This window comes from Saccopteryx leptura, chromosome 2 (genome assembly GCF_036850995.1).
Source record: "Saccopteryx leptura isolate mSacLep1 chromosome 2, mSacLep1_pri_phased_curated, whole genome shotgun sequence".
Taxonomy (NCBI): domain Eukaryota; kingdom Metazoa; phylum Chordata; class Mammalia; order Chiroptera; family Emballonuridae; genus Saccopteryx; species Saccopteryx leptura.
The window spans coordinates 263,398,219-263,423,927 of NC_089504.1; the positions used below are offsets into that span (position 1 = coordinate 263,398,219).

Consider the following 25,709-nt stretch of genomic DNA (forward strand, 5'->3'; position numbering starts at 1 on the left):
CAACATGGGGCCAGTGCTGGCGCCCAGCCCAGTGACAGACAGCACAGAGGGATATGCTGGGGGAGGGGGGAGGGGCGGGACAAGGGGTGCAGCCCTCTGGGGTACACTTTGGCCCCCACCTCTCTGGTGTATCTGTGCTGTCAGTGAGCTGGGCTCCAACCTTAGCCCCACATTGTGCCTTCTGTCTGGAGGTGATCACCACCATGTCACTGGACACAGTAGAGGGAACTAGATTGTCAGGTTGGGGATAAAAGGAAGATGTAGTCCCCCAATTCTGTCTCACCTGCCGGGCTCTTACACATGTGTGGTCATGTTCTGCTTTTAAGTAGAGTAAGGAGACAAATCATTTTTGTGTTATGGAGTTATTTTCTGTTGAAACTTCGAAGTATGAAAACAATTGGTAGCTTAATTCTCTGACTTGGGGACATAATAAAATTTGCCACCTTATTACTTTCTACCTAAGCTCCACTTCTCTGTGTCTTCATGTTACACTAAGGAGGTTGGATTAAATAGCTTCTACAGGCTTCTGTATCCAGGGCATTCTGATTCTTAAATTCCTTTTTTATGCCTACTCTAGGAGAGGAAAAAGCAAATCTCCCAGTTGGTAGGGACTTACCACAGAGCAAGGCTTGTATCTGGTGGGTACTAATCACCTGTCTCTTACGGGACCATCAGAATCCATATTTGCTAAGCCTGGGCCTTACTCAGAACATAGAGACAACTGGTCTCTAAGTGTCACTTCCTAGTCCTCCCCAAACTACCTCCTGCTCACTCCTGACTCGTAAAGAGACAGGGTGGCAAAGCAAGTCAGCCAGGTGGGTGAGATGAGGAACCAGGGTTAGGTAGGGGGCACAGGCCTTTGAGACTGAGGGTTCTGTTTAGTCCCACTGGAGGGTAGGCACGGGGTGACTTCCATGAAGCCTTGAATAGAGGGAGTTTGTGTGGCTGTACTTGTAATATGGTGTCAGCTGGTGTCACCAGCAGTCTTGCTTCATTCCCACCGACTGCAGAGTGACTGTCGGCCTTGTCTGTTGCAGGCTGGAGGAGATTAATGGGTTTTTTGCAAGAAACAATGAAGACTACCTGGCCCTGATCTTTGAAAAGGAAGGTTCCTACCTGGGTAGAGAGGTGAGCTGCCCTCAGGGTCCTTGTAACTCCCAGATAGCCCTTGGGAGATGGCCCACTGAGTTCCGAAGGAGGGCTGTCCCTGCAAATTGTAGAGTCTCTGTCCAGGCATGGGCCCAGGTCTGGACTGGGACCCGGGGAAGGTTTGGCACTCCTCAGCAAAGCTCTGTGCACTGCCAAACCCAGCACTGGCCTGACCCCTGCTGGGCAAAACAGGAGGTGCAGGAGCTGGATCTTTCTGTTTTAAAACCTTTGTATATTTCTCTCTTTTTTTTAATTGAAGTGTAGTTATGCAGTATTATATTAGTTTCAGGTATACAACATAGTGATTTGACATTTGCAGACATTTTGAAACAATCACCACAGTTTAAGTCTAGTTACCATCTGTCACTAGACAAAGTTAATACGCTGTTACTGACTTTGCTGTACTTTACATGTCCTGTGTCTGTTTTTCCCATCCAAGTACTAACCAGGCCTGACCCTGCTTAGCTTCCGAGATCAGACGAGATCGGGCACGTTCAGGGTGGTATGGCCGTAGACTCCTGTGTCTGTTTTTATCTCCTTCATCGAAACCGAATTTGATAAGACCAGCTGCTTATTGAGCATTGGATTAGATTGCTGGCTCACATGGTCGCTAATCTTCACAATTAACAATGGTGATCATATAACAGTGACTCCGTAGAGCAGGGGTTTGAACCAGCTCTGCCTCCAGGGCCCGTGTCATTGCCACTCTGACCACCCTCTCGTACCTGTAGAATTGAAGTAAAAAAAAAGAAAAATGGCAGGGAGATAACATCAGAGATCATCTAATCTTTTATGAGGAAATAGGGGCCCTTACCAGGTGAGGCAAGTAACACAACCAGGCAGGTTTGGAGTTCCACTCCATCGCTTACGTGGTATATGTCACGATCAAGTTACTCGACTTTTCTGAGTCTCATATCCCTGTCTGTAGAGCAGCGAGCATTGTCTTTCTTCGGAGTATTGTTGGGACAGTCAAATAAGGCAGCTGGATGGGCGGCTAGCCCAGAGCTGGTGCTGTATAGAGGGCCCAGTCCCCTGGCCTAACGCAGAGAGCTGTCCTTGCCACCGCCGGCTCGCAACCTTCTTCTCCAGGCCATGTGGGGGCTTCTCCCGGGTTTGGAGCTGGAAGGGCCGGTGCCTGGGAGAAGTCTAGAGGCAGCGCAAGGGGACAGGAGACAGGAGACATGAGAGTGGGGATGAAATTAAACACCACTGCTGGCTCCAAGTGGCTTTACTGAAGCCCAGCAAGCACAGTGGACAGCCCTGTGCTGTGTCCAGGGCCCTTAGCCCTGGGAGGGGAAACAGGGAGGTGGGGAAGGGGCATGGAGCTTGTTGAGGGGTGCCTGACCCTCCGGGTCGAGTCCAGGGCTGGGGTCATGTCTGTCACGTAGAAGTGATGGATAAATGCTCATTGGAATCAGTTCTCCTCCTCTCTCCCACGTCCCCTGAGGGAGCAGGGACAAGGGCTCCTCTAGACTGTGTCCACGAAGAGGTTCTCAGGGATGATTATTAGTTTGAGAGGCAGGAGGGCACAATGCCAAGGGCCCAGGGCCTAGGCTCTAGAGCCAGATTGAACCGGGAGTTCGAGTTACATAGCCTAGCTCCGGTGCTCACCAGCTGCGTGGCCTGGAAACAGGATTTCACCTCTGAGCCTCGGTTTCTTTACCTAGAGTAGGAATTTTTTTTCTTCATATTTTTCCTAAGTGAGAAGTGTGGGGAAGCAGTCAGACAGACTCTTGCATATGCCTGACCGGGGTCCACCTGGCATGCCCACCAGGGGGCAATGCTCTGACCATCTGCAATCGAAGCCATTCTAGCACCTGAGGCAGAGGCCATGGAGCCATCCTCAGCACCTGGGCCAACTTTGCTCCAATGGAGCCTTGGCTGTGGGAGGGGAAGAGAGAGACAGAGAGGAAAGAGAGGGGGAGAGGTAGAGAAGCAGATGGGTGCTTCTCCTGTATGCCCTGGCCGGGAATCAAACCCGGGACTTCCACATGCCGGGCCAACACTCTACCACTGAGCCAACCGGCCAGGGCTGAGTAGTTTTATTTTTTAAATGAATACTTTGTACCTGCTGTTTGCTAGTCATCATTATATACACTTTTATAAAATTAACCCGTTCAATCCTCTGAGGTCGGTATTGTTGTTACAATTCTGCAAGTAAGGCAATTGAGTCAGGGAAAGGTTTATGCTGGTGGGGCCAGGATGAAAGCCTGGCAACTTGCGCCTCCTCGCCTGGTCTCCTCACAATGGTTCCTGTTTCATAGTGTTATTTGAAGGTTAAATGAAGCAGTCTGTATACAGCACACAATACATACTCCATACATGTTACCTAATATTCTTTTTCTCCCTATTTCTTTCTAAAAATAAAATCGTCATGACTCAATATGTTTTTCTAATTTGGAATATATATAGATAGGAAACCTTACAAATACAGTGTGAAATGCACCCACATTTTATTGTGCCGCTTACAGATTGCTTGCATTGGAAAGACGATGACAATAAATTGGGACAGTCCTGGAAGCTGGGTGGTGCACACAGTTCCAAGGCCCCTCCTCTGGGAGTGCGTGGCCCTTGTCCCTATGGGGTAGATGTGGTCAGTGGCCCAAGACTTTCACTCATCAAACAGTCTCTCCTTTGACAGGTTTAGGGAGGGTGGAGCGCCGCCCCCCAGGCGCCTGTCCAGAGCCCCCTCTGCCCGATGGCTTGCCCCCCAGATGTCTGACTGTTTCTGCAGGTGATTCTGGACGTGTCTCAGCGCGAAGGCATTGCGGTGCGCAGGGTCCTGAACACGGAGGGTGACGTGGTGAGCAAGTTTGATGTCACTGACTTCCCATCTTGCTACCTGCTGTTTCGGAATGGCTCTGCCTCCCGGGTCCCCGTGTAAGTGCAGCGTCCCTCTGCCCCCGTGTCGTCCCTCACTGTGCCCGTCCTCTCTCCCTGCCTAGAGAACATGCCCGCCTTTCACAGGGGCTAGCAAGTTCCTTCTCCTGCAAGTCTCCTGAGGGGCCGTGGGCAGGCAGGTGTCTGCCTGTGGAGTGTAGGACCATGTGGCTGCAGCCAGGAGACGGCCCGGGATGCTGCCCAGACCCTGGCTCGGGTCCTGCCTCAGCCCCCGGCGCTTGGGCACCGTCCCCACCGCAGCCCTGGCCTTCCCCGCTGCCCCCGTTCAGACAGACGCATTGGCAGGCTGCAGGCCTGGCTCGCACTCAAATATGCCTGAATCTCCCTCCCTTTGGTTTTCTAATTGCAGAAAAGTTCATTAGGAGCCAGACAATAGCCAGTTCTAAAATGCCAAGAGAAAACAATCAGGCCAGCCACAGCCCCTGTCAGGCTCCCGCTGCTGAATGGCCCGTTAAATGGCGCCAGATGGTGCCTCTGCGCCCTCCCTGGGCAGATGATGGATGTCGGCCTGGCCCTGCGGCAGGAGCCCGGGGGCTGGGCGCTCAAGGCTTGCCGGAGGTGCCCAGTGAGCTGTCCCTCTGGGCCATCACTGCTGCCCTGCTCTGAGCTGGGAAGGGCAGCCACTTGCCCCAGCCAGCCCAGTCAGCAGGTGGCCTGAGCCAGACCTGTCAGAGCCTTCTGCTGGGAGAAGGAAGTACAGTGGCCACAAGGGGACAGTAAGGACTCACTTTCTGCGCAGGCCCAGACAGCTCTGGTCCTAGTGGGGAGAGGCGGCATTGTTTCCTTAGGGGGAGTTGGTGGAGGGGAAAATTGTTTGTGACGACGCTGCTCCTAAGCCATCTGCTTATAGATAAACATCGGGCCAGGACAGCGGAGTGGAAAGCCACGCTTCCCGGTGCCAGCTCCCCTGGGGGTCCCCTCACACTGCGCTGGGCCGCACCTCCCTCCCTCCCCGGGGCCCTGCCCAGAAGACACCCCTGCCCTTGGCAACTCCTCTACCAGGAGAGGGAAAGGAATCTGAAGGATTGGAGAATTTTAGTGCTTTGGGGTTGTTGCTATTTTTTTTAAAAATTGCACATTAAACTCCCTTGACCTCCTTGGGGAGTAACGTCCCCTCTGGTCCCTCCAAGCAAGCTTGTGAGTGCAGCTGGCACTGTCCCCAGAGGTGCTCTGACCCCTCACCTCTCCAGGCCAGGTTAGCTGCTTTTCCAGACAAGATTCTGACGTCAGACTGGAGCCCTGAGGCTTTGCAGAGCAGGGGCAGTGATGAGAAGGGGTAAAGTGAGGCACGGGTGCCCTGGTTTTGACCTCGCTGAGGATAAGACTGACCACATTCAAATGTTTCTTACTTAACATTTCTGTCCCACGAGCCGCTGCCCACTCCCGACGTGGCTCAGCTGTGAGGTCTGCTCCGTGATGCTCACGGCCTGTCCTCTGCGGCTCTCTCCCCACGCAGGCTCATGGAATCCAGGTCCTTCTACACCACGTACCTGCAGAGGTTTTCCGGGGCCACCCGGCAAGCTGCCCAGACCACAGCTGCGCCAACCACCGCTAACACGGTAGCTCCCACCGTGTGGAAAGTCGCAGACCAGTAAGGCCACACTCAGTTTTCCTCACCCCTTCCCCACCCCAGTCTGTGAGCCTTTTCTCTGTTCACAGATGCCCCCTACATACTGCACACTGTTCCCTGTCATGGGCTGGGCACAAATCATCCTGAGCCCAGACCCCCCAAGGGGTCCTTTGGGGGGGCCCCCCTGGAGGCCAAGCCCAGGAGTGCTGTAGATGTATAGGAACAACAGATTTCTTTGTATCCTTCCTGATGGAATGAATACTTCCCAATGTCCACATTCTTTAAGCTTAACTCTATCAAAAACAAGGAGAATCAGCTTAGAAAGATCATCTGTGGTTCCCCAAACCAGCTTCCCACCCCAGCAGTGGTTTCTTCAGCAGATAGTTTCGGGTGCCTGCTACGTGCTAGGCATTGTGAATATGGATTGTGCACACAGTCCCTTTACACCCCTTCTAGGAAGGCACCCAGCTTTACTTCGGCGTCTCTGGTGTTGGGGAGCTCACTACCAGTTGAGGTAGCCTGCATCTTTGTGTGCACAGTTGTAAGCATGAGAAAGCTACTCTATGCTCTATAGCTCCAAGTCTCTGAGACTGCTCTTGTGGTAGAATTCCTGTTTTTGGGGTGAGGTGACAGCCATTAATCTTTTGTGCAGGTACCCAGGGCATAGCCTGTGAGAGCTCAGAACTGCATTAGGAAGACGACCTCCACAGGCGGTGTCTGATTTTCAGAAGGAATTTGCATCACAACCTTAGGGACTTTAAGGGTAGAAAGTGCTAATGGAGAGATTTTTAGTAAATCAGAGGAGAAGTAAAGAGAGTAAGAGGTTTGAACAGTCATTATGATCATTCAAACTAGGATTATTCAAAGCATTCAGATGATAATAGCTGACAGTGGCCTCATAGGCCAAACTCTGGGCTGGGCACTGTCCGTATATTATCTCTTAGTCGTGAGGCCACTCCTTCAGGCAGAACACAAGAATGTAGAGGTAGACTGAGGCCCGGGGACATCACAGCGGAGCAGGGAGTAAAGAGCTGGTGGTCACGGTGCCCACCCATTAGCTGACCTTGTGGCTCCCTACAACTGTAGGAGGTGGGACGACCGAGGCCCAGAGCAGTTGGGGTGGCCCAGCCCCCGCCCGAGGTGGCTTCCTGTAGAGCTGAGGCCAGAGCTTGAGCTCGGGTCTCCGGAGGCGGCTAGAGAAGCAGCCAGCACTCCAGGAGTCCGCTCATCAGAGCCCTGAGCCTAGAACCCAAGTGAGCAGCGGTGCACAGGGTACAGCAGCCCGCCCGGAGCCTGCAGCCTTCCCCCAGGCTGCGTCAGCACAGATGTAAGTTGGAGGTCTGACACCTGTGAGGACATGAGGACATCAGTCCCCAAGTAATACACACGCCACCCCCGCCCCTTCACCCCGCTGTGCCCAGCCTTCCAGAGAAGTGGTGGCTGGATGCTCCTGCTGGTCTGTCTGTCCCCAGGGGTCTTCGTTCAGAACTGAGAGTAAAACTCAGCCTTGCTCTAGTGGCCTAATGAAATAAAACACGTTTAATGAGTCACAGGAGAGGCTGGCCCTGGACCCACAGAGGGGGATCCTCTGCTCCATGCCAGGAGCTGCTGGGGGTGCAGATTTGGACTCTTATTTAATCCTCTCGGCCTCCTCCTACCTGTGAGCTCTTTTTGTCATCCCCGTCTTACAGATGAGGAATTGAGGCTCGCAGAAGCTAAGCAATGTACTCAAGGTCACAGTTACTGACAGAGCCAGGAGCCACTTACGGGACCCTGGTCCCGACAGCGGGGGCCCTCCTCGGCCCTCCCTTTAGCCCAGCTGGCCCCGTGGCTAATGCTCCATCTCTCTGCCTCCCTCTGCGTCTTCAGCTCCAAGATCTACATGGCTGACCTGGAATCCGCGCTGCACTACATCCTGCGGGTGGAAGTGGGCAAGTTCTCTGTCCTGGAGGGGCAGCGCCTGGTGGCCCTGAGAAGGTTTATGGCAGTCCTGGCGCAGGTGAGCAGGGCGCTGACCTCCGCTGCCCAGTGGCCACGTGGCGGGTCAGCACCAGCCCCGCTGCTCCTCGGGAACTCGACTCTGGCTGGACATCTGGCCCCACGGCTGTTCCTGGCCACGTGGGCGGTGGCCCTGCAACCTCAGCCATGGCCCACGCCAGCCTGCACTGCGGGGACAGCCCTGGGCTGGGGTGTGGGTGGGCCGGGCCAGGTGTCCTGCGGATTTCCCAGCTGCTTCAGTGGCCGTGGCCGAGGACATCCACCCCTTACTGAGCCTGGAGTATGGCGTCTCCCTGCCATGGTCATTGGGAAAGCAGGGTCCGTGGTTGCCACGGAAGGGAAGAAGCCTTTTATGAGTCTCCTCCGTGCCTCCCAGACACTGAGTGGAGTCCAGCCCAGGTCCCGGGCCCCAGCCTGGCCTTCCTTACCCCTTTGTAGTTTCCTGCCCACAAGGCCGCGCTGTGTAGTGCAGCTGCTACAAGCTGAGGGCCTGTGAGGGTGTGTGTCAGGCGGCTGCTCTCCCTTACTCACTGCAGGGGGGCGAGAGTAACCCCAGTTAAGGGCCCAGGCTCCTTGAAGGCCTCGCCTTCTGGCTGCTGGAATCCCAGGCAGGAGGAGGACAGGTGGGGGTTTGAGCTAAGCTCTTGGGCCCCAGAGCTGTGCCCTCTGCCATGTGCCTTGCTCCTCTGAAGCTAAGAAGTGGGCTGCCTTTTCCCCCTGCCCCTGCCCCGCCTCCCTGTGCCCTCCTCTCTGGGTCCAGATCTGCGTGGTGCTCTGGCCACCAGGGGCCGCTGAGTCAGATCTGGGCTCCAGTCCCCTGACATGCTGACTCAGCCACCCGCAGACCCAGGCACTGGGTCTGAACTTCTGGGCGCAGGTCTTTGGGCAGCTGGGGCTGTCGCCTGTGAGGGTGACCTGCGCCTGTCCCTCGGGAACTGTCTGCCAGTCTGCTCCCTCTGCCCCCCCTCACCAGCCTGGCCTTCCAGCTCACTTGGCGTAGTCACATGCATGTGTGATTACACCGAGGACTCAGGAGGTAGCCAGGGCTCTCCAATCTAAGACAAGACAGCCCTCAGCCCATGCTGATAAGAAAGGCCCTTCCCCAGAGGCACTGTGAGCCACTTGGTCCCCAAGTCACCCAGAGAATGGGAGGAACAGTCCTCGAGTGGTTCTGCAGACTGCCCTGCCTGACACAGGCCCGCCTCCCAGAGTGCTCAGTGGGCAGCGCTCTGGGGGAGGTGAGGAGGACACCCCACCCCCAGCTCGTCCAGCACGCAGGAATCATCCAGGGAAATTGTTCCTGTGAGCTGCTCACAACCACTTTCCGTGTGGCCGGCGGCGTGACTGTCTGCCCAGCATGAGCAGGGGAAGAAGGGGGCCCAGGAGGTGCTGGGGTCGGGCAGAGGCTGCAGCCACTCCCCCTCCAGGGCTCTGGCTGAGCCTCTGCCCTCAGCAGGGGCTGGATATGAGTTTGGGGTGAAGGAGCCCTCCCTGCCAGAAGCCAGGGTCCTCAGAGAGGATGGGGCTGGGCTCAGGCCAGAGGGAAGCCTGGCCCATGCAGGACCAGGAGCAGAGGGCCCGCTGGGGCCGCCCTTGCACCTCCTGGAGACTGCGGAGTAGTGTCGCCCCCACCTCTTTTGGGCATCTTCTTCCTCAGTAGTTATCACAATAGTAGCTCCATTTCTGGAACTCTGACGGGGTGCCAGCCTCTTCCAAGTGCCCTTTGTGTATTAGCTTATTTGTATTTCTCATAGCCAAGCCCCCGGGGTGGGCCTCCTGTCACAGAGAGGAAATGGAGGCCCAGAGGAGTAAAGCACCTTGTCCCAGCCGGGGGTGGTCGAGCTGAGACAGGCACCCACGTGTTGTCTAACCTAGGTCCTCACCCAGTGCATGCATGGGGTACTGAGAGCCTGAAGGGTGGTGGTGCTCACTGCACCTCAGCCCCAACGGTCAGCCCTGCCTGTGCCCGTGGGAGGTATTCTGCGTGTCCTGAGGGTGCCCCCTCCGGCCTTGCCCCCTGAGCAGGGAGCTCCTGCTCTCTCACAAGCGGTTGGCAGGACTCACCACTGGGTGGCGTGTGGTTACAGGGTTTCCCTGCTCCCAGCAGGGAGGGTGACTCCATGTAGCCCAGAGCCCCTTAATTCATCCTTCCTCCTGACACCATGGCCTTCGAGGACCAGGTTCCCAGCCGGGATGACGGGCGAAGGTCAGAAGGAGGTGCTGACTTGAAGCTGTAAATCTGTGTTAGGAGCCCAGAGGCCCATGTGAGCTGACCAAGAGGGCGCGTGTCGGAGCCCAGGTTCTTTCTGGCCACTTCTCACTCTGGGGACATGTCCAGACCTAGAGGTTTTATAAGATTAGGGAATGGTCTTCACAGAGGACTGGATCGGTCAGCAGGATTTTTCTGTCTAGTGATAGTTCCCATCTGCAGAATCTTTCTTCTCTAAGCTGCTTTTCTGTGCTCGAATTCTCCTCTGCAGGTTCCTCAGTGCTGTCCTCCTGCCCTGCTCAGCCCCCCCCCCCCACCGCCACACGTGCACACACGCAGATCTGTCCTCCTCCCTGGAGTCCTTGTGGTTTTAAAGTGCTGATACTAATCAGATTTGAGCTGACTTATTGTCAGAGCAGCTTTCCGTGTTCCTCAGAGACTGCTGGGAGTTACCATCAAGATTGGGATCTTGGCTCTAAGCCCACGGGCTGCCTTGTCATGACTGGCAGCCCGTGGAATACAAATGGCAAATGGAAGGCCGTTTGCCCCTTGCCCCGCCTGCCGGCCGGCCAGCCAGCAAGTCAGCTGCTCTGTCAGAGACCATCCAAAGGGAGGCCCGTGGGGCCCGGGGCTCCCAGCAGCCCAGTGCCCATGGTGGCATGTGGACAGGGGTCTGTGCAGGAGCCTTGGCCTCGAGAAGAGGAGGCCTTCTGGGTGCAGCCGCACCCCCAGCCTCTCTCCTCTCCCCAGCTGTGCCCCGTGCCTCACTGGGTGCCCCAGAGCGCTGGTGGTGGGGGGCCACATCTGTGTCTTAGGTAGGGTGCTTCCCCGCCTTGGCCCACTTCACTGCCCCAGGGACAGGGGCCTCATGGGGGGGCAGGTTCTCATCTGTACCTTGCACTTGTGTCTCCCTAGTACTTCCCCGGCCAGCCCTTAGTCCAGAATTTCCTGCACTCCATGAATGAGTGGCTCAGGCAGCAGCAGAGGAAGAAAATCCCCTACGGCTTCTTTCAGACTGCCCTGGAGAGCAGGCAGGAGGTGAGTCCAGGCAGTGACGGAAGGGCCCTCCGTGTCTGTGACTGGAGTGGGGGTGATGCCACCTCTAACCTCCACCAGTGTGCGTCCAGGGAGGAGCCAGGGACCTGGTGGGATCCTCCCATTCATAGGAAGTTACTGGGTATTGAGCATTCTATAAGCATAACTTACTTAATCCCCCAACATTAGTTCAAAGTGGATTTTATTCCCATTTAGCAGTTGAAGAAACTGAGGTTAAGTAACTTGTCTAAGCCCATGGTGGTTGGGCTGGGATCTAAAACTGATTATGAGACAGCAGTTGGGACAGGTTTTTTTTGTTTTTGTTTTTGTTTTTTTCATTTTTCTGAAGCTGGAAACAGGGAGAGACAGTCAGACAGACTCCCGCATGCGCCCGACCGGGATCCACCCGGCACGCCCACCAGGGGCAATGCTCTGACCACCAGGGGGCGATGCTCTGCCCATCCTGGGCGTCGCCATGTTGCGACCAGAGCCACTCTAGCGCCTGAGGCAGAGGCCACAGAGCCATCCCCAGCGCCCGGGCCATCTTTGCTCCAATGGAGCCTTGGCTGCGGGAGGGGAAGAGAGAGAGAGGAAAGCGCGGCGGAGGGGTGGAGAAGCAAATGGGCGCTTCTCCTGTGTGCCCTGGCCGGGAATCGAACCCGGTCCTCCGCACGCTAGGCCGACGCTCTACCGCTGAGCCAACCGGCCAGGGCCTTGGGACAGTTTTTAACTACTGTCCTCTGTGGCCTCCAAGCACTTCTGCTGCTGGCTCAGGGTGGGTTCTCTGCGCCTCTCCAGGGCGCCTTTCTGGGCCCCTGCTCACGCCGCTGTGTGCAGAGGAGCCCGTGGCAGCCAGCAGGAGGAAAAGCCACACAGATTTGTGGGATGTCAAAGCTGGAAGGAACCTCCAAGATCAGCCCCCCTCGTTGAACAGATGGAGAAGATGAGGCTAGCATGGGGCCGTGACTTGCTCTGCGTCACAGGTTTCCAGACCTGAGCCTCCTTTGGTGGGTGTAACCAGAGGCAGGGAATTCACTGTGCTAGCCTCATCCACCGAGAGGACCTCATTTGCGTCAGGGCTAACTGCGGACCTTTGAGTCCCCTGGGAGTTTCTCTTCTCGCCTCCCAGCCTCTTGTCTTCTCCATATATGCACTCACGTTCGTCTGTGTCCTGTAGGGAGCTGTGATCACCAAGAAGGTGAACTGGGTCGGCTGCCAGGGGAGTGAGCCTCACTTTCGGGGCTTTCCTTGCTCCCTGTGGGTCCTCTTCCACTTCCTGACTGTGCAGGCGACACGGCAGAGTGTGGACCAGTCGCAAGAAGCAGGTGAGTCCGGGGCTTGCACACCTGTTCTGCCTCCATTGGCTCCTGCTGCAGCCTGATAGGGGATCTGTGTTTGCAGCTGGCTGCACATAACCAGAACAGCCCGCGTGGGACCAGAGGGAAGGACCTGGAAAAGCCACCAGTCCAGCCCCTGCCCTGCCAGCTCGGGTGTGAGGCTTCTCCCTGGCTTTCTCAGAGCCATGAGCTTGCTTTGTTTTCAGTCTTCATGAAAAATGAGTGGTTCCTTTTTTTCCCCTGAAGTTAGAAGCTGGGAGGCAGACAGACAGACTCCTGCATATGCCTGACTGGGATCCACCTTGCATGCCCACCAGGGGGCAATGCTCTGCCTGTCTGGGGCATTGCTCCATTGCAACTAGAGCCATTCTGGCACCTGAGGCAGAGGCCATGGAGCCATCCTCAGCACCCGGGCCATCTTTGCTCCAATGGAAGCCTTGACTGCGGGAGGGGAAGAGAGATAAGAGAGAACAGGAGAGGGGGAAGGGTGGAGAAGCAGGTGGGTACTTCTGTGTGCCCTGGCCAGGATTCGAACCCAGGACTTCCACATGCCAGGCCGATGCTCTACCACTGAGCCAGCCAGTCAGGGCTGAGTGGTTCCATATTTTATACTCCGATAAAGGAAAGAACTGTGTCTATTTCAGTTTTCACGGCCAATACCATGTACTTTGAACAATTTTATTGTTTCCCACTGAAAAATCATTTTCTAGGGGAAGCTGGGGAAACACCTTGCCCCTCCTGCCCCGTTCTCCCCAGCTGTGCGGCTGTGCTCCATGACCCGCACTGCCTCACACCTCCACGTAACGACCGGTGGGCATCCGGTTCCGTCCATACTTACCCAGGGACCAGGGCTGTATCCGGCCAGGGCTCAGCTGAAGGAGGCAGAGGTGGAGAAGAGTCCTATTCTCGGTGGGCTGTGGGACAGGTGGGCAGGTAGAGTGTGCCCAGGGCAGGAGCCAAGGGGGCAAGAAAGGTATTCGGAAAGACAGGAAGTGCTAGGTCTTTGGGAAGCACTGATTCAGGCAGAAACTCAAATAGTGTTCTGACTAGGAGATAAAGGCAGGGGGTGTTTATGAGAAGGGAAGGGGAACAGTTAACATCAGTAGGAGGAAGGCATTTCTATTGGTATGGATAAACTCACAGAGTGACGCTAATTCTAAATAATGTTTTTAATTTTCAGGCTGGTAGCCATTAGTCCAGTGGTCGTAATCTCTGCTTTTGTTGTCATCTTTGCAAACAGTTGTTTGGGACATAATGTTGCTTTAGGCCCATTCCAAAGATTTGAGACATAGTAAGACAGGCAATGGAAATCCCCTGGGATGGCATCTCCAACTCCATTTTATTTTATTTATTTATTTTTTCCAACTCCATTTTTTTTTTTTTTTTTTTTCATTTTTCTGAAGCTGGAAACAGGGAGAGACAGTCAGATAGACTCCCGCATGCGCCCGACCAGGATCCACCCGGCACGCCCACCAGGGGCGAAGCTCTGCCCACCAGGGGGCGATGCTCTGCCCATCCTGGGCGTCGCCATGTTGCGACCAGAGCCACTCTAGCGCCTGAGGCAGAGGCCACAGAGCCATCCCCAGCGCCCGGGCCATCTTTGTTCCAATGGAGCCTTGGCTGCGGGAGGGGAAGAGAGAGACAGAGAGGAAGGCGCGGCGGAGGGGTGGAGAAGCAAATGGGCGCTTCTCCTGTGTGCCCTGGCCGGGAATCGAACCCGGGTCCTCCGCACGCTAGGCCGACGCTCTACCGCTGAGCCAACTGGCCAGGGCTCCAACTCCATTTTAAATTGGCTCCGTTATTATTTCTTACAGTGGGAGTTGTTGAGAGAACAGGAGTTGAGCTAGGCAGGAAGAGCATCCCATCCCCGGCAGAGAGTGGGAATTAGCAGAGCTGCAGGGTGCGGGGACAGCCAGCCAGGCACTGTGTCAGCCAGCGTTGACAGAGCGTCTCCAAAGCACCAGGCCCTACCGTAGCGGGGCGGGGGGTACCCCATACGAGATGAGAAGTCCCTGCCTCAAGGGGACAACATTCCAGTGGCAGAAAACGACAGTAAACAGACAGAGAGACCATTTCAGTTATGATGATGGAAGCTGTGAAGAGGACAGAGCCAAGTGGGGTACATGAGGTCCTAGAGTGGGGTGCTGTGTTTCGACAAGGGGCTGGGGAGATGACCCGGTGCTGACACCTGAATGAGAGGGAAGCAGCTGTGGGACATCTGGGAAGAACTTCTAAACAGAATTAGGTTGCGAGAGCCGCCGCAACCAAGGCCACACACTGGGGGGCTTACACAACAGGTGCATTTTCTCTCAGTTCTGGAGGCTGAGAGTCCAAGATGCAGGTGTTGGCAGGGCTGGTTCCTGCTGAGGCCTCTCCTTGGTTTGCAGACGGCCACCTTCTCCCTGGGTCTTCACATGGTCTTCACTGCATGTGTGACTGTCCAGGTTTCCTCTTCCGAGGAAATTTAATCGCCTCTTTAAAGATCCTTTGTCTAAACACAGCCACATTCTGAAGCCCTGGGGGTTAGGGCTTCAACATATGAATTTTAGAGGATGCAAGTGAGCCTGTCACAGAGGTCAAGGACGAGCAGTGCAGAGAACAGTCTGGCACGTGTGCGGCACCATAAGGAGGCCCGTGTGGTGCTGCCTGGGAGCAGGGAGGCAGGAGAGGAGAGGGACAGGCGATTTGGACTGTGGTCTCAGCATGATGAGTAAGCAGGGCATGGTGCAAACGACAAATGCTTCAGAAAGGTGCCTGGTGGAGGGTGGGCTGCAGCAGGGGATGGTGGAGGCAGTGCAGCCAGCGTGGAATTTGTGGAACTGGTTAGTCTCGGAGAGGAGAGGTGGTGGGGGCCCAGACCAGAGCTGGGGGTATGCATGTGGGGTGGGTGTTCAGATTGGGAATGTTTTGAAGGTAGAGGGGATGGGACTCAGCAATGGACTGGATGAAGAATGTGCATGATCTGGGACTCATGGTGGTCCTGTCCCTGGAGCTTTTGGGCCTGAACATTTGGCAGGTGATGGTCCTATGAGCCGAGAAGGAGGAAGGCTGGGGGCGGGGGGGCGCAGACTGGGAGAAAGGGTCTTAATGGTCTGTGCCCCTTGGACATCTGGAGGAGAGTGTGACAGTCGAGTCTGGAGCCCTGGGGGAGGTCCAGGATAGTGGGGCACACCTGTGGTCATTGGCATGCAGATGACAGATAAAGCCAAAGGACTGGGTGAGCCCGTTAGTGGGTGGGCAGAGAAGGGAGCTGAGGCCTGAGCTCCGGGCTCTGCATTGTCTGGACCTCTGGGAGCGGACCAGCGCTGACAGAGGCGACTAACAAGGAGCAGCCATTGCGATTTCAAGAGGGGAGTACACGTAGAGTGTTTCCAGGAGACGTCAGCCGAGCAGGTGCTGCTGTGTCTGTGGGTTTGGGGCGAGACAGACCTGGCTGGAGTGGGCTGGAGACAGGAGCGGGGAAGAAACTAGACGTTGGGGAGTTCACTGTAGTGTAACGGGTCCGAGGAGGGGTTTCATTATTGTCATTGTTTTCAGCGGTCAGAGTGGTCTCAGTAAGGGAGATTGATGGTGTGATAACAGAAGAAAACACAGTAATAAAATTTTAAAGGAGGGGAGAGGGTGGGGTCCAGGGCATGAGGGCGGACAGAGGAGGTGAGACAGCTGCAGAGCAGGGGCAGGTGGGCAGCTGGGGTAGAGCTGAGGGGCAAGGCACAGGTGGGGGTGGGCATGGTGGCGTGGGACAGAGCACAGCAGGCCAATGTCCCAGTGGATGCAGGGGTGGGACTAGACTGGCTTTTGAAGGGCTGAGGGATTTGCAGCAGGAAGGGGAGTTTGGAAGCCAAGCATCAGGCCACTTCCCCGTCTGTGGCCCTCGGGTGTGTGGAGTGAGAGACAGAGGGTTTAAGAGCGGCGGGGCGAGGGGGCAGCCCAGAGCCCAGAGCAGCAGGGAGGGGGACTACTTGGACTGTGCTGATGCCAGTCCAGAGGGCCCTGTGGGAGGGGGTTGAGGGAGGGGAGGTGGACACACATTAGGGGACATGCAGGATTCCTGATGCTGTGCCCAAGGGAGGAGTCCCGACAGGGAGCAGGTCGGAACAGGAAGCCCAATGCAGGTGGGACCACGCTGGGCTTGGGGGCTGAGTGGTGGGCACTGTGGCCCCCACCTCCCTCTCTAGCCATTTCTCAAGGAGTCCGATTGTCCTGTTGACATGTTTGGACATTAGCAAGTGACAAGGGCCTGGCTGGGTGGCAGAGGTAAGAAATTGGGTTTAGCCTGACCTATGGTGGCTCAGTGGATAAAGCATCAACCTGGAAACACTGAGGTCGCCGGTTCTAGGCCCTGGGTTTCCCTGGTCAAGGCACATGTGGGAGTTGATGCTTCCTGCTCCTCCCCCCTTCTCTCTCTCTCTCTCTCTCTCTCTTTCTCCTCTCTAAAATGAATTAAAAAAAAAAAGAAGTTTAAAAAAAAAGAAATTGGGTTTAGGAGTTTGGGAGGAGAGGGAGTCAGCTCTAAATTGACCCTTGGAAGGTGAAGTAGGCCGAGAGACCCCGGGCCCCTCGGTGGATGGGCTGGGGTGGGGGTCCCTGTGCAGAGGTGACTGTGGTGAGCCCGTGGAGGGGAGGGTGGGGGGCTGGCGAGGGCATTCGGCTGGAGGGCCCCTGTGAGCAGTGTCCCCTCTGCCCCGCAGCCAAGGCCCAGGAGGTCCTCCAGGCCATCCGCGGCTACGTGCGCTTCTTCTTTGGCTGCCGGGAGTGTGCCAGCCACTTTGAGCAGATGGCCGCCGCCTCCATGCACCGCGTGGGGAGCCGAGAAAGTGCTGTGCTCTGGCTCTGGTCTAGCCACAACAAGGTCAATGCTCGCCTCGCAGGTAAGGGAGGGCCGCCTCCAAGGCCGGGGTTCACCTACAGAGGGGGGATGAGGTGGGGTACTTCGGAGATGGGACACTCGTCCCCCAGGTAACACCCCATGTGTCACAGTGTTTCACAGCACGCAGAGCCTTTCACATGCTCTACCAGCCCTGCTGATGGATATCAGTATCATTAGGCCCATTTTCCAGATGAGGAAACTGAGGTTTTGATACTTGAAGAGCCTGGTTTTCTGATGCCCTTGATTTTTTTCCCCTGTACTGGGGCCCCTCCCTCTGGCCTGTCGGGGTCCCTTTCTGCCTCCCTGTTCTGCTCTCTGGCTATTGGCCCCCTACTCAACCCACAGGGAGGAGAGAGCCAGGCTTTTCTACTCATAGGAGGGCTCTACTGATAGCATGTTCTGGAAAAGAACGACCAGGTCTTTCCTAGGAGTACCAGGGACTTGATCCCACCGCGGGAGGACTTGTCTTCTAGTTCCCTCATTGACAGTGTTTCTCTTCCCCGGGCACCGCACTCCGATGGGTCCAACTGGCAAAACAGTAATGTCCAGGGATGAGCAGAGCCGGCAGGTGGGGAGGGGCCCTCTGTGGACGGGAGCTTGGGCCTGTGTGGGGGGAGAGAGGAGTGTGTGTGGCTGGGACAGACCTCCCAGCAGTGCGGGGGTGGGATGGGGGGTTAAAGGGGCCGAATGGAGCAGGTGGTGGTACCAGAGGCTGCACTTGGTCTGGGTCTCCTGGGGCCTCCTGGTGGACTTTGAAAAGAAGACATGTGCCTCTCTCTTCCCACCTCCCCTCCCCACCCTACCCTCCCACCAAATGCTCCATCTGACCCTCTAGCCCTGTGACCTCTGCAGGCTCCCAGCTTGCCTCCGGGCCCAGCTGCCACTGATAGGCCAGGAGCCGGCGGGCCAGGAGCCAGGGCCTCTGTCTGAGGACCTAAGGAGGGCTGTACCCTGCCCTCTCTCATGGGGGCCTTTCAGATCAAACTAATCACAGTGATGGGAGGTACAAGCTGCGTGCTCACTGACCCTTGGAAATGCTTGTCGCTCCCTCCCCAAAATAACCTAATCTGACTTCTACATCACTTGCTGTTGCCTCATTCTGGCCAGTAACTTTCTTTCCCTATTAAACCCTTTAGGAGGGGTGCCTCCCACATGAGAGATGGGCTGACTGGCATTCCCTGGCGACACTGGGCGAGGGGCTAGTGGCAGGCCCTCGGGGGCTCAGCCTGGGTTTGCCATGGTCATGGCCCTGCTTGGGGTCCCTGCCGCCTGGCGGGCACGACCACTTCCTGACTCTCCCTCGAGTTCCTGCCCTGTCCAGGCCGCCAGGTCTTCCCATGCCTACCCCTTGGAGCCCACCTGGGGAGGAAACTCCCCTAACTCCTACCCACCCCGAAGGGCTGCAGCGGGCTTGCCTGGGGAATTACTGGGTGCCACATACTCTTGTTTCAAAAGACATTTTCCCTGTAATGACAAAAGCCATATATCTCCATGGTGTAAAACTTGGAAGATATCAGAAAAAGGCCAAGAAGACAAATACCAGCAGACCATCCAAAGACTGCAAGACAGGTCCTTCTGAGTCCTCTCACCTTCCGTGCCTGGTCTGGGGCTGCAGGCTGGAGAGATGTCGGCCGAGGGAGACAGTGGGTTCCTGGGGAAGCGACTGGAAGGGAGCTGTTTGCATTCCCTTGGGACCCTGAGTGCTGGGGTTGGGGTGGTGCAGGACTACCCCTCACCTTGAGTGGCACCATGTGGGCGCTGGGCCAGGCCCCGTGCTAGCTAGTTCATCGCCTGCCTCGGCTCAGACCCGCCCCTTCCACGGTGAGCCCTTCTGCAGATGAAGCTGGCGTTCTGAATGGAAGAAGGACGTCTGGGCTTCTGGGTGGGTTCCATGTCCCAGCTAACCTGTGTCTGCTTCTCTTCCCAGGGGCCCCCAGCGAGGACCCCCAGTTCCCCAAGGTGCAGTGGCCGCCTCGCGAACTCTGTTCTTCCTGCCACAATGAACTCCGGGGGACACCTGTGTGGGACCTGGGCAGCATCCTCAGCTTTTTCAAGACCCACTTCTCCAGGAACAACGTCATTGTGGACCCCCCTTCGGCTGGGGCGGGCTCCCGGAGGGGCGCGTCACGGATGGCGGCCATCCCGCAGCCAGAGCTGGCAGCCGGAAATTCTACTCGGGGCCCTGCATCGGCTGAGAGCATGGTAGGCCCAGGGACAGAGTTCTCCAGGACTGTCGTCCTGGATGTTCCGGCGGAGAGACTTGGGCCAAGCCACCCCCCGGAGATGCAGGCTGGCCCCGGTGTGACCGGAGCAGAGCTAGGCCAGGGGCCTCCTGAGTACATGGCAGAGGTTCAGAGGGATGAGCTGGAGCAGCCAAAAGGGCAGCGACCCTTGAGGAAGCGAGACACAGGGGCTGAGCAGCCGGCAGCATTCCCGGCTGAGAAGAACCCCCGTGGGGGCCCTTTGGGGCTGAGACGGGTGGGCCGCAGCTCCAAACAGCTGGCCAACATCCCTGACGGGAAGCCAGAGGCTGGGGTCCTACGGGGCCGAGGCCAGTGGCTGCAGGTGCTGGAAGGGGACTTCTCCCACCTGGACGTCAGCCTCTGTGTGGTGCTCTACTCCCTGTCCTTCATGGGCCTGCTGGCCGTGTACACCTACTTCCGAGCCAGGGTGAGGGCCCTGAAGGGCCACGCCAGCCACCCCGCAGCCTGAACCCTCCCCCTTGGGAGGGCGGCAGGAAAGGGAGCTGCTATCCGTGGGGCTCTTCCAGCCCCTTGCCCCCCTCTCCTCCCCTTGCTTCCTGTCCAGAGAAGTCCAGGAAAACCAGTGAACCCTCCTTGGTCCCTGTAGGGAGTGTTACAGAGACCTGAAGCCATGCACAGAGTCCCAGTCATCAGACAACACGGCGGGGCGGGGGGGGGGGGGGCAGCCTTGGGCAGTGACAGGCTCTGTCCCTGGCCTCTCAGCACTGAATTCCTCTTTTTTCAGCTAATCTGAAGTCCTGCCTCACTCTTGCTGAAACTTCAATGTCTCCTGCTTGGTCTCAGCCCCAAATTGGGGCAAATGAGCCAGTTTCCAAGGCTCCCAATCAGAGGAAGGTCCCCGGGCTGAGTGGGCTGGATCAGAACTCCTCACCACGTCCCAGGGCCCATCCGTCCCTCTCCCTTCTGGACACGAAGAGGCCTTCACACCGGGACTGCCTCTGGCCCTCTGCGGCCTGCGCCTCCGGCCCCTCAGCCCTCCTGGGTTGCGGGGAGCTCTAGGGTAGGGACTGGGAGCTTGTGGAAGTCGTGCTGGCCTCTCAGGTGACATTTATGGGAGGAACACCTCAGGCTGGTCCTTCCCAAACCTGTGCTACGAGAAGCGTACAGGCGCTGGGTGGGTGATGGTCACTGGGCTCGGCGGGGGCGAGCGGCTGGCTGGGCAGGGCCTGGTGAAGAGGCAGTGTGGGATCTAGGTTAGGGCTAGAGGCTAGGACCTGCAGTGCCTTACTCTGGGCTCAGCTAGGAGAGGTCGAGTGAAAAGATGGTCGCTTCAGGTGTGCTTTGGCTTTTCCCCCTGTGCTCACCCCTCTGGGAGCGGGGTCTTTGTTGATTTGGTCTGCAAAATAGATGCTAATATTTGAACACGCAGTCTGCTGCAGTGAGTGGGGGGTCATCTCCCTCGAGCGCCCACCTCCTGCCATGAGGTGAAGGGGCCTGAGGGAAGGTGACACTGTACACGTGCTCGATTTTCACTCTGCCCCCTGCTTGTGAGGGCCGTGGAATAAATTATTTTTGTTAAGGCAGCACCCATGTGTCCTGTAACTTGCGACTTGGAGACCTAGTGCCTAGGTCTGGACAGAGTGTGCAAAATCCATTCAGCCAGATGCGATCTCCCCTGGCTCACAGAGCTCCTGGCCTGACAAGGGACCCGAGTCACAGCCCGTGGGAAGGGGCCTCCCACGGGCACCAGGGCGGGCCTTGGTGGGGTGCAGCCCCGCCGCTCCCCCGGGGCACCTGCCAGCTGCTCTCAGCTCTGCGGAGGCTGGCCTGTTGTCCTGCGTCTCCAGCTCCCTCGGGAGAACAGGGCTTGTTTGTAAGGGGCCAGGCTGGCTGCTCAGCAGGGAGGAGTCAGCCAGATTAGAGGGCCTGCCCCTAATCCGGGCAGCCGGGTTTTACAAGGATCAGAGCAGCTGATAATGAACCTCATTAAGGGGGAGCAGGAGCCGCAATCCGATTTGGGGTTTTCTCTTTGACATCACTCTGCTCAGATGGTCTGGCTCTGGATGGAGCAGTTAGGGTGCCAAGCGCGCCCCCCCTGCTAGGGCAGCTGGGGCGGGGCTCGAGTGGGGGATGGCAGCGGTCAATCCCCCTCCCTGCCATTGTCAGCCCCATTACCTCCATTACCTCGGTGTGACCTCTGGTGGATCCCAGCCGTAGCTGCTCTGCAGGCCTCTCATCTGTCCGAGGGTCCCTGTCTGTGTCCCTGTGGAAGGAGGCTACCACGGGCCAAGACTACTGAGTACACCTGCCCCCCAGCCCCGTGCTGACACAATGCCAAGTGCAGAGGACTCCCTCCGCCAGCCCTCCCAGCTCCAGAGCTGCAGTGACCCTGTTTTCTAAAACCAAGGTCAGGTATTCAGAGTTAGGGCCCAGCACGGGGTGGGTCTCCGCCTTCACAGAGGCCCATCTTCCTGCCCGTTCCAGCCCCTCTGATTGATAAACAAGGGGTGGGCCTCCTCCTTAGCAGGCCCTGCTGCCTTTCACCTTGATTTCCCCGGGGCTCTCGGCAGCATTGATAAACCGCTTCGCCCACCAGCTGGTCCCCTCCCCCATCCGTCTGCCAGGCCCGAGCTGGGGCTTCTGTGACTTGAACGCTCCAGCCACCTCCGTTCAGGGTGGTTCTCTGCACCCTGAGAGAGCGCCCACCCAGGAGAGGCCTCAGGGAGGCCTGCACAGTGGATGCCTCAGCCTGAGGCCTCAGCCTGGGGCCAGACGGAGAAACCTCATCTGCCTGGGATGCTCCCTGTGGGGGTGCAGGGCCTGTGTCCTAGGGGAGGAGGCAGCGGCACTGGGCTTTGAAGGGAGTGTTAGCAGGGAAAGTGAGAAAAAGGGCATCCCAGGCATAGGAGAATGCTCATGTCACCGAGTCCAGCATAGAGAAACAGTGAATACAAGAAAATCAAAGCAAAAACTAAACAAATATACATATTTAAAGGCGTTTTTCAAAGTTGCACTAGCCTAGAAGCTGGGGAAAAGCAGAGAAGAGCCGTGACCTCTCCTGCTGTAGTGGAGCCTGTACTCTGGAGGAAAAGTGAGCAGAACTGAGAGCTAGCGGTAAGTGGTGGCGGCCTCTCTGAGACCCCAAGGAGCAGGGGCTGTGTGAGGACCACAGCCTGAGGGGTGCCTGCCTTAGAGGTCTCCCCCAGGCAGGGGAGCACCCAGAGAGGTGGCCGCCTGCCTCCAGAGGTCTCCCCCAGGCAGGGGAGCACCCAGAGAGGTGGCCCGCCTGCCTCCAGAGGTCTCCCCCAGGCAGGGGAGCACCCAGAGAGGTGGCCGCCTGCCTCCAGAGGTCTCCCCCAGGCAGGGGAGCACCCAGAGAGGTGGCCCGCCTGCCTCCAGAGGTCTCCCCCAGGCAGGGGAGCACCCAGAGAGGTGGCCGCCTGCCTCCAGAGGTCTCCCCCAGGCAGGGGAGCACCCAGAGAGGTGGCCCGCCTTTGGCCTGGCTTCCCCAACAGCCTCGGCACGGGGTGGCGGTGGGGGGGCCCAGGAGCAGCCCCCACCGGCTGCGGGGTGAGGAGTGGGCCCCTGGGGACCCAGACAGCCCTGGCGCTGGAGGAAAGTCCTAGCAGTTGAAGGAGCAGACCTGGTTCCTACCCCCTGGCTGCCCGCTCACCAGCTGGTTCTAACATGTGGGTGCACCATCAACCTCTCAGGCCTCAGTGTCCTCACCTGTGGGTGCAGGCTGTAGACTCCGTGGTTGCCTTTCCCTCGCCTGCCTCGCTCTCAGCTCAGTGAGAGGCTGTGCCTTCAGAGCCTTCCAGAAAGGACTGCTGACTAAAGGGAACTGCAGCCTCTGTGACCTGTGTCTCCACAGGACAGCTGTGGAGGGGAAGGCTCACTCAGGCTGCAGCCCATGGAGAGCATGCTGGAGGCCTCCCGGGCCCCAGCATGACCTTGCTCTCCCCGAGACTGCCTCCCTGAGCCTCTTCCAGGTCCCAGGGAAGCTGCCAGTGGCCTGCCCCGTCCCAAGCATCTCCTTTCCGCCACCCCCTCCCATTTTGGGGCCACCCTCCTATGAAGACCCCTTCCCTCCCATTTTTGGGCCACCCTCCTATGAAGACCCCTTCCCCTCCCATTTTTGGGCCACCCTCCTATGAAGACCCCTTTCCTCCCATTTTTAGGCCACCCTCCTATGAAGACCTCTTCCCTCCCATTTTTGGGCCACCCTCCTATGAAGACCCCTTTCCTCCTATTTTGGGGCCACCCTCCTATGAGGACAGGGCTGATCTCCCCCACTCACACATTCACACTCACACATACTCCATTTTAACAACTAAACCAAATTCCAAGAACAATTTAATTTTTACCCCCCAGCCCCCTTGTGCCTGGCTTGCTTCCTGCTACGTCCTGCGTCTGAACCACCTGGGCCCTGGTTTCTCCCCAGTGTCCAGCCTGGCCCGGCTGTCCCTGGCACATGCTTGCTCCCTTCCTTGCTGCCCTGGGGGACCATTCCCACTCCAGAGAGACAACAACTGCCCATCTCATTCCTCCTGCTCCACCCCCGGCCTTTGCCCTCCAACCTGGCCCCAGCAGTGCAGTCTCCCGAGTAGACAGAGGCCCCATGCACAGGGGATCTCGGTTCCTGGAGCCTCGGCGACCGGCCGTCTGTTAACCACAGAGCAGGTCTCCTTTGCAAGCCTGGGGCCCGGCCCTGGAGGACAGCGTGCCCAGGAGTGGGGGGTGATGGCCCCCAGGGAGGTCTCAGGAGTTCCCAGGTGGGTGGTCCAGGCTCTGCTCACCACGCTGGCCCTTCCCCGCAAGCTTCACCCACCTCTGCCCGGGGTGTGTGTGCAGGTGTGGGTCACAGACAGTGAGGGAAGAGTATGGAAGTCCCAAGGCCATGGTGGGGGACCCTCTGCCAACCTGAGGTATTGTCTCCTCCTGCAGTTCCTCTGAGCCCCCTGAGGACAGGGACAGCAAGGCAACCCTGGCAAGTACTTCTCTGCACCTGAATTTCTTCGTCTGTGGAGGTAATACAGACACAAGGTGTGGTTAATAGCACCTGGCACATAGTAGGAGTTCACCATCTGTTGTTATTAATACCCTTAGCCTTCTCCTAATAGCCAAGGGCCAGGGTTGGGATAGGGGTGGACTTCAGAGACCCAGGCAGCCAATGCCCCTGGGGTTATTGTGAGTCCTACCCAACAGACGGCAGACGACTGCATATTGGAAGTGGCTTGGCATCGGGGGAGACAGGGTACCCTTCCTTGAAGGGACTTAGTATTATTCCTCAAAAGCAAAACCACTATGCTTTCAAAGTCCCTTATTCATCTGAGTCCTTTTGCATACTTTGTTCTTTTAAAATAATTAGTTTCGTTCATTGTTTTCAGTAGGCAACACATGCTTAGGCATTCAAAAAATTAAAAAGAACAGAGTGAATTGTCTTTCTCCCTGCGTCTCCTGGCCAATCAGGTCCCCTCCCGGGCAGCCAGGGGCACTGCTGGTTCCCCGAGTGTCCTTTCAGACAAGTTCTGTGCAAGACACATACTCTAAACACCATTTGGCACAGTGTTCTCCACACCTCATACTACACCTTGAAGATCCTTGTATCATTTGCTAAATCTGTTTTGGGGGGAAAAGAGAAAAGTAGGGGGCTTGCACTGTAAGTTTTTAAAGTGTGGTTTTACCATAGGAACAAATGACCAATGGATAATAAGGGAAAGTTCAAAGACAGAGCCATGAACATATGGAAGTGTGAGAGCTGATAAAGGTGGCATCGTGAATCGATGTGACAGTCGGTGATGAGGACACTGGCTCAGTATACGGAGAGGAAGAAAACTGGATCTCTGCCTTGTACCAGAGATGGACTCGGCATGGAGGGAAAACCTCAACATGAAAGACAAAAACATGATAAAGCTAATAAAAGAAGATTTGGGAGCATAGCATTGAAACATAGCGGTGGGATAGCACTTCTTAAGACCCAAAATGCACAAACATCATAATGGGGAATTTCTGTTTATTGGAGGGTCCCATAGGCCAGTGGTCGGCAAACTGTGGTTTGCGAGCCACCTGCGGCTCTTTGGCCCCTTGAGTGTGGCTCTTCCACAAAATACCACATGCGGGCGCTACCTCGATAAGGAATGTACCTACCTATATAGTTTAAGTTTAAAAAATTTGGCTCTCAAGAAATTTCAATCGTTGTACTGTTGATATTTGGCTCTGTTGACTAGTTTGCCGACCACCGCCCTAGGCCAGTGAGCGGAGAGAGTACAGGCTGGGAGAAAATACAACATCTGAAACTGCCCTTGTCGTCATCCAATGTAGACCCAATGACAACGCTGTGGGGAGGCCTGGCAGGGGGCATTCCATGCCCAGATCAGGAGGGGACAGGGCTAGTAGGTGAATAAATCCGATGACACTGCAGACAAACGACTGT

The 25,709-nt window shown here is 56.9% G+C and overlaps 1 protein-coding gene across 2 annotated transcripts in view; it reads left to right on the forward strand.

Moving 5' to 3' along the window:
* Positions 1 to 20,859, forward strand: part of QSOX1 (quiescin sulfhydryl oxidase 1) — a 44,488-nt gene extending 23,629 nt beyond the window's left edge. Inside the window, exons 5-13 of one of the 2 annotated variants that reach the window (XM_066361665.1) lie at positions 1,038 to 1,128; positions 3,884 to 4,029; positions 5,507 to 5,641; positions 7,490 to 7,619; positions 10,743 to 10,865; positions 12,040 to 12,187; positions 16,891 to 17,070; positions 18,997 to 19,271; positions 20,058 to 20,859. In XM_066361665.1, coding sequence (XP_066217762.1) covers positions 1,038 to 1,128; positions 3,884 to 4,029; positions 5,507 to 5,641; positions 7,490 to 7,619; positions 10,743 to 10,865; positions 12,040 to 12,187; positions 16,891 to 17,070; positions 18,997 to 19,271; positions 20,058 to 20,066 — 1,237 coding nt within the window. In that variant the 3' untranslated portion in view covers positions 20,067 to 20,859. Of the gene's footprint in view, positions 1 to 1,037; positions 1,129 to 3,883; positions 4,030 to 5,506; positions 5,642 to 7,489; positions 7,620 to 10,742; positions 10,866 to 12,039; positions 12,188 to 16,890; positions 17,071 to 18,996 lie in introns of both variants that reach the window. The other variant, XM_066361664.1, reaches the window with a different exon arrangement.
* Positions 20,860 to 25,709: the final 4,850 nt, after the last annotated feature.